At 36.4% G+C, this 8,647-nt stretch overlaps 1 protein-coding gene and 1 pseudogene across 1 annotated transcript; both read right to left on the reverse strand.

Moving 5' to 3' along the window:
- Window positions 1-2,047: 2,047 nt before the first annotated feature.
- On the reverse strand, window positions 2,048-2,428 carry LOC126371631 (uncharacterized). Its single transcript, XM_050016945.1, has one exon. It carries the CDS (start codon window positions 2,426-2,428, stop codon window positions 2,048-2,050), a length of 381 nt encoding a protein of 126 aa, XP_049872902.1.
- A 3,333-nt stretch (window positions 2,429-5,761) lies between these two features.
- On the reverse strand, window positions 5,762-5,862 carry LOC126371658 (U6 spliceosomal RNA; annotated as a pseudogene).
- Between the last annotated feature and the right edge of the window lie 2,785 nt (window positions 5,863-8,647).

The raw sequence follows: 8,647 nt of genomic DNA on the forward strand, positions 1-8,647 counted from the left end.
AACGGCTTAACGTGCCCTCCGAAACACGGAATCATCTTACTTTTTCGGACAATCAGGTGACTCAAGCCTGAAAAGTCCTTACCAAACAAAGGACAGTCTCACACAGTGATTTCGACAATGTCCCCATCGGGAATCGAACCCGGACCTCCAGATCGTGAGCGTAACGCTCTAACCACTAGACCACGGAGGCTGTTATCATCAGAACTTCAGAACGTGGATAACATTTAGTTCAAAATTTATTATGACACTAGTGTATTAACGCAAGATTATCTTTATCAACATTTACTTTCTAATTATGTAAACCAAATTAATGCTAATAGAAATGCTAATGAGCGTTGTGATGTTGTTTTCGTCTAAAAATGTTTAATAAAGTTTGATTTTTGCTGTTGTAAGCTAAAATGTCACCCTTGAGTGAAATATTGAACAATATTAATTTTGAGTACTTAGTTATATTTAATAACTTAATCTTGGGTACTAAAATAAATAATTTATCAAAATACAGTTTTATTTTTCTTACAAAGGTAGTTTGACTTTGATAAAAAACATTACTTAGTAGAAATTTAGGAGTTCATGTTTTCCAAATTGAAGAACCAAAGCTGGTCATGAAAACCTCTTATGATTTTAAATAACTACCAAGCAGTTTTGTAACGGTGAAGAACAGTAGCGCCCATGAAGAAACTGATGGAGAAGGAAACAGCGAAGGCTCCGTCGATGGCACACTGTGGGATCCTGGTGATGTATCCCAGAGACGTAATGATTCTTGCGGCGACAAACGTGCGCATTAGGTTCATGGCTACATCAATGTTAGGAGACGTGGTCACGTACAGACCAGCAAGTAGCCAGAACGGGGTTAAGTGCCTCAGGTCCGTCAAACGAGCTTGTTTCAACTGCTCCACGCTACACATGCAATGCCCCAACGGAATGAGACCCAGAAGTTGCACAGCCAGTATGGATGAGTAGAAGTAATAGCTGTTCATTAGGTTGCCGCCGCCGCCGCCACCCTTCTTTGACCCCATTTTGTACAAAATTGCACGATGTTTTTTTTTAGACTTTTGAACTTGTTAAGGGCACTTGATAATTTTGTTTATATTGATTTTTAACGGCTGTTTGAAAATATTTTGATTTTGAAGTTTGATATTTTTTTTTTGCTATTTTTTTATTATGTCATTGATTGGTAAAGGATTATCATTTTACAAATTACTCTATGGTCTAAGGTTTACGAAGTCGTGTAACTTCTTGTGGTGTCTTTTATTATTTCGGCTACTTTCCTAGGTCAAAGATAAATTATGAAATTCTGATTACTAAATATAGACAGCTAAAGGTGACAACAATGTTTTCTTTTTTCTATTTAAGTAACTTAATTATGAATTTTAATAAAGGAAAATATAATATGTGCGATATTTTGTCATGTTTTTCTATGACGTCACAGGCTGCTTATTCATACAAACATAGTAATTTCGTGTTTGTCGTTTAGTTAAAAGTAACTGATTTGAACAGTTGGAAACTATCCTATTTCCGTTGTTCCACAAGGGCGCATGATGCGCTATTTATAATTTCTTTACAATAATATTGTTTCTAGAAGGTAAAAAGCAAGCGTATAGTGGTGTAAATAATACCATTTAACTCATTTAGAATTAACAAAACTTGGATCTAGGATTGGATTTTTTTGTTTGCAATCTTTTGCCGATTTGCATAATTATTTGGCTTTGGCCATTATAGGCTTCAATCATCCAAGATAAGCCTTGTTCTCAGAAAAGGGACGCATAATGTATACAGTGGAAACTCCAAAAATAAGCGACCACTATAGAAAGGGGAAAATAATAAGTAACTACCGATCTTAGTATCTGAGGTTTCTATAGTCCCGATGTACTAGGTATCACATCCCGAAAAGACGAAACTCGCAAGTCTAAAATCTTACAATTGAAACACAGAAATGATTTGTTCCGTTTCTATTGAGCCTATAATCATAACGCACCTGCATACTTTATTTCACAACCGTGTCACACTTTAATAAAGTTCTGTGTATAACTTTGTGAATGAAAAACTTTCAGATTGCGTTACTGTATTTCCAGACGACTGCTGCGCCCATGAAGCTGGTGATCGTGAAGGAGACGAAGAAGGCTCCTTCTGTGGCGCATTTGGGGATATCACAGATATAGCCAAGAGCGGAGACAAATCGGGCGACGGCAAAGGCACGCATCAGGTTAATAGCCAAGTTGGGGTCAGGGGAAGTAGTCACAAACAGTCCAGCGAGCAGCCAAAACGGTGTCAGATGCTTCAAGTCACTCATATTTGCCTTCTGGAACTTCTCAACACTGCACATACAGTGTCCTAATGGCAGAAGCGACAGCAACTTTACAGCCAATAGCGCTGCATAGAAGTAATACGTGTGATAAAGATTAGGTGCACCTTTCTTTGCCGACCCCATTTTTTTGTACTAGAATTTTGTAAATATTATTTTTGACTATATTTTTGCTTTTTGAAACATGATAAATATGTCTTGTCAGAAGACAAGCGTTATGTCTGCTACCAAAGAGAATATTACTCTGTTGCTAAGAACCTCTAACACCGACCAAGTCTGTTTCATGTCTATGAAAAGTTTAAATGTTAAAAAGGTTTGAAATTTTAATAATATCTGCTCAATAGGTAACGTACCGATGTAACGTACATTATTATTTTTGGATCACATTCTATATCAATGTTTTTTAAAGTATTCGTTTTACAACCTACCAAAAGACAATGTGATTTAAAAGGTATTACACATTGACATCCTATTTTTGAGGACTCTCATGCAAAAACTACTGAAACTACACAATAATACAAACTACACAATAATACAGTATAACACCAGAATAACAAATAAGGAATAATTTATAATTATACATTGCGACATGACTCCCATTCATTTTTATTGTTTTAAGTTAGTTAAAACTAGTTAGATCGATAAACCTCCCAAGTATAATAGTTAGACCTATTCATTGTCAGAGACACTTTTTAATTTTTGGTTTTTAATCATGATACCAAACTGAAACTATGTAATTACATTGGTCATCACTAATTTAAGAGCTACGGTCTCGTCGGTTTAATAGCATTCTCCATGCTACTTTTTAGGCAAAAATAAGGCAGTGGTTTCCCTCTTGAATTCCGCCCCGAAATACTCAGTCTAACATAGGTCCATCATCATCATCAGGACATTAACGTCGCCACTGCTGGGGCACGGGCCTTCCCTATGGATGGATAGGGAGAACGGGCCTTAAACCATCACGCGGGCCTAGTGTGGATTGATGGTTATTAACGACTGCTAATGCAGCCCGGACCAACGGCTTAACGTGCCTTCCGAAGCATGGAGAAGTTCGAGATGAAAACTTATTTTTTTGTGGTCACCTATCCTATGACCGGCCTTTGCGAAAGTTGCTTAACTCCAACAATCGCAGACCGAGCGCGTTTACCGCTGCGCCACCGAGCTCCTCAACATAGGTACTTATAACTAATTTAAAGTACCAACACAGTGGGATGGAATTTCACATAAAAGGAAAATAATAAGGTTTTTGATGAAGCGAAAGTGGTGTGTCAGGATCGTAGTAGATAGATAGATAGATAGATAGAATCTTTATTTAGGTTTAAGACGTTACATAAATTTCTTAATATTAAAATTTGAACATATATGAAATGTAAGACTAATGTAATGTAAGTGGAATGCCGTGGGCTCTGCCTACCCCAACAGGAAATAGGCGTGATCTCATGTACGTATATGTATGTGTGTAGAAAATAATAAGTTTCATAATGGTGCATATTCTGGCAGATGCAGAATTATTTTATATTTTTTTGGATTTTGAAACTAACTTTAAGTATTTCTTTATTAGACTATTTTTAAAGCAGTCAATAAGTTCTCGGTATCAGTATTTTACGGCAAACAGACGCGGTTTATAACCTATGCTAAAGTATAGTTTACGATTTATTCGATATAATTTCCTTCGAAGAGGGTGCTTTCGATGGAATACCCTTCTTCAGACTATAAAGTCGAAGTGGCAATAGCTTTAAGATTCTTTGAGAAGTTTGAACTTTTCCACTAATATAAGGTATATTAGGTACTTATATTATACGCTAATGATTTATTGAATTCCAAAATTTTATTAACGGGCATAAAACGTTTACGATTATGCGTTTTTTTATAATTAAAAAATAACAATAAGTACATAATAAAAACACGAAGATTCAGTTCTTAACGACCGTTTCATGTCTACGAACTTTTTAAAACAAAGATAGCCTACATATTCGCCTGAACGGACCAAAGGTCGGCCTTTATTGTTAGAAGGCATTGTTTTAAACCGGCTAGCCAACCACAAGTGTATCTCAAACGCCGAACAATATCTTTTTAAAGCTATTTGACTCGTAGAGACTTTACAAAGTCGCTATTTTTATACCGTGTTACGATACTCACTTTGACATTTTATACTTACACAAGATCAAGATTCTATTTTGAGATGTTAAGTTTCGGAGGTATATGTTTTTCCTTCGCGGGTTGGGGGGGTCAGACAGGCAGTCGCTTCTATAAAAACCGGACCTGTCCAATCTTTCGGGTATCGTTAGTGAGATAGATAGTTTAATTGCACCGGGTGAGAGCCTTCAGCGCTTCCCATTTGTCCGGACAAGTAGTTAATGCCATCTGCGGCAAATCTACAATAAGTCACGTAAAAAAAAATAGTTTAATTGTGGTTTAATTCATAAGTCAAGACTTCCGAGACCTTGTATAATAGTGTCTGTAATAAGATACGAATCGTTTTTATTAACGGAAGGAAAGTTATGCTAACTGAGTATTAAGAGAAAAACTTTTCGGATTGGATTTTTAAGCGCATTTCTAAAATAAATCTTGAAAGGGCTTCATATTATCCGTTCAGAAAAGTTTGTTAAAGTAATCAGATCGCCGAACGTATTTTACCTTGCGAGGTGTTTTAAAGGCTTTCTAGAGGATTTAACATTTCAAAGTTGGATAAATTAGTTGTATTGTATTAGGAATTAGAACATAAAGTATAATCAGAAACCATTTTCAGGCACTTATTTCAAAGAATAGAACAGAATAGAAATGTTTTATTGCGACCATGTGTTCGTACAAGAAAATGAACTGTCAACTTATAATAATATTAAATTAACAATTCTAACATTTATTTGACATTATCGTCTCTTGGGATTCGTGATTCAGATGAATGATTGTTTTTGTAATTATGTATTACGACAGTTGCATAAAAAATACTGTCTAAAAATATGTTTGTTTCATGAATAACATTTCCAGTTTCATTCGAGATTTTTCCCAACGACATCCGTAATCATATTTTCTTTCATCAAGTAGATATTAATATTTTTATTCATACATTCATACGTATAATAATATAAACTCGGGATCATAATACCCAATGGGGTTGCAGAGCCACAAGTAATCGGTGCCCTTACAGGGTGTCACGTGTTTGTACATATTTACTCATAAGAACTGTAATACCATGAGACATCCCCCCCCACTGCTGGGGCACGGGCCTTCCCTATGGATGGATAGGGAGATCGGGCCTTAAACCACCACGCGGGCCCAGTGCGGATTGATGGTTATTAACGACCACCAACGGCTTAACGTGTCTTCCGAAGCACGGAGGAGCTCGAGATGAAAACTTTTTTTGTGGTCACCCATCCTATGACCGGCCTTTGCGAAAGTTGCTTAACTTCAACAATCGAAGACCGAGCGCGTTTACCGCAGCGCCACCGAGCTCCTCAAAAAAATGTGGAAGGCTTCACGATTTTGTGTCATCCTTGCGCAGGGCCATGCTAATCTTCTCTGTATCGTTCCAATTTTAGTATATGTACTGTATGTGACACACAATAAATAAATAAATAAATAAATAATCAAAGTCAACTTGCAGCCATACTGTTGATGCTAAGTCCTGAGAAAGAAAACTGTGATTTTCTTCTACTTCTTCTTAATATAATATAATAATTTAAATAATTTTATCCCGTTCAGATGTAGGGCTCGAATAAGAGATTTCCACTCGTCGCGATCTTTTGCAGCCTGTAGCTTGCTCCCATGACATGCCGGGAACTGTGACCAATCCATACTAATATTATTAATGAGAAAGTCTATGTGTCTGTTTGTTTGTCCGTCTTTCACGGCAAAACGGAAACGGACGATGTGACGTGGTTTTTTAAGTGGAGATATTTATTTTTATTAGGGATGGAGAGTGCAATTACGCTACTTTTTGTCTCTTTCTAATCCCCCACTTCCCTAAAATGGGAGGTGGAAGTTTGTATGGAGCATTCTCCAATTTTCAAGGTAGAAAGCTAAAATTTGTTTTTCGGACTATTTGTGACTAACAAAAAAATCATTTATTTTTTTGGAAATTTGCCCCTTCATAGAGGGGGTGAAATTTTATATAGGACTTTTCGCAGTTTTCAAGGTAATTGCTAAAAATTGGTACATTAGGAAAGCATTACCCCGAATTTAACGCGAGCGAAGCCGCGGACAAAAGCTCGTAGGGATTTTTATATTTTCCTAAAAAGGTAAGAACGTGTTCATTTTGTGACTGTCAACGAACTGGGCGTTCTGTACAGTTGACAATTTTCTCAGCAATTCACTATAATGATAGACATATATTTACTCGGGGAGCCAAATTCATGAATAGCTAACGAAGAAATATTTGCCACCAACACACTGTTGGCGTTAGGTCCACAATTCCAAATGTCATGTATACAGTATAGTCGGTGTTATTGTGGTCTAGAGGTTAGAGCGATGGGCGATCTGGAGGTCCGTTCGTGTCCGGGTAGTATGATGTTGGTAGGTTAAAATTTTCATCACCATCATCATCTCCCTAGAGCATTATCCCGTTATTCACACGGTCCGCTTACCTAACCTGAAGATTTGACAGGTCCGGTTTTTACAGAAGCAACCGCCTATCTGACCTTTCAACCAGCGAACGGATAATCAGCTCAATACAGGTTAGGTCACATACCTCCGAATATGCATGTCAATAAACATAATTATACATAAGCATTTTAATATTTTATTGTATATTTTGTTTGCATTTGGCTGAAATAAATAATAATAATTATTATTACTTAGCTGCATAACGTCACAATTACAATCCACTTTGGGAATATGACAGAATGCTCCACCGGTGTCGATCCACTTCAAACTAGTTCTCTCCTAAAACAGTCCTTCCGACATATTATATTAGAAAGGAATTATACCTATTTTTAGGACGTATCATGTTAAGTATTTAAAATGACAGAGAATATTAAAAATTACTTTACTGACAAAAGTTCCTAAATAGTCAGTTCTTTCAAAGTTCTTTTTTCTTTGTAACTTGACTGACGAATCTCCGAAGAAATATTGTAGCTGTCTAAAAGTTTTATCATTGTTGTTCAGTTCAGAGTTGAGAGTTCAATGTTCTGTGGATTTCTCCAACTTTATATTTTAAGTATTGAAATCCAGACTGAAGATCAGGCGGTAATTTTGTTCGTAACTACTTTTTGCTCTACAAAGTTTCACATATTTTTACGATTCCAAGTTTTCTTATAGATTTTTCTTTCTGCAAATGATCCAAGGAATTTTTCCACTGAGTACGTAATTGAACGTGATAAGTTATTGTCTTAAAAGTAAACAAAATAGACGGCGTTACGACTCACGTTGGTCTAACAGAAAGTTTGGTGAAGTGTGGGTACTTAGTTCATCTTGCGACGGATGTACATCTGACTACCCAAATTGGGATATAATCAAACTTATGAAAACTTATGTAAACTATATGCGTGCCTATTGAGTGACCAGGTCAGAACTTTGAGTTTCCGAATATGTCAGGCGTTAGTAAAAGTTCTCAAACGATTATAAATGCTCATAGAAGCATTTCTCGGACGGAAGCTAGTGTTTGTATAAACCGTGCCGCGCGCGATATTTTTTGAGTTCATACAAAATCCAATAGGTCGTAAAAACTTCTGATCTTGAAAGCCCACCATTACTACCATCTCTGTGCGCTACTTAATCACTATCATAGTCTCACTTAGCTGTTAATGTAAACATAGAATTTATAAAAAAAAATACTCGTATACAACGGTAACTCTTCGCCCGCACCAATTCGTATCGGGCGCCGATCCCCCCACCCTTCTGGCTCTTCCTGCTTAAGGAAGAAGGAGAGCGCCCTGAAAACACGATAAAAATGAGATTTTAATTAAATGTCGCGGGTATGGTATAAGTTAATAAATATATCCATAAAAACTGTCAGCGTCGAATCTAAAGACATTAACAAATTACGAGCCTCTCTCATTTACCGGACAAAGGGTGCGTTCACACCCGTTAATGTTTACGCATTCGACCCTCATAAAACCTACGTAGAATTTAGACTGTGGTGTTTTTAAAGTCAGTTTACGTTTGGAAGTAAATGGTTTGTTATTATGTTCGAATAAGCGATGTGAAATAAAAAATTGAAAATGTTACTTACATTTGGTTATTATGTGTTTTTTTTGTGGCAAAGCGAAGCGAAGTGGTTGTGTATACACTTACATACATAAACTCTCTTGGGCTGTTAAAGAAAGAAAGAAACGTTTATTATTAAGGGACATCATACAGACATACCTACATATATAAATAAATATAACAGACATACACTTGATCCTA

Source organism: Pectinophora gossypiella, chromosome 12 (genome assembly GCF_024362695.1).
Source record: "Pectinophora gossypiella chromosome 12, ilPecGoss1.1, whole genome shotgun sequence".
In the NCBI taxonomy this organism is placed as follows: Eukaryota; Metazoa; Arthropoda; class Insecta; order Lepidoptera; family Gelechiidae; genus Pectinophora; species Pectinophora gossypiella.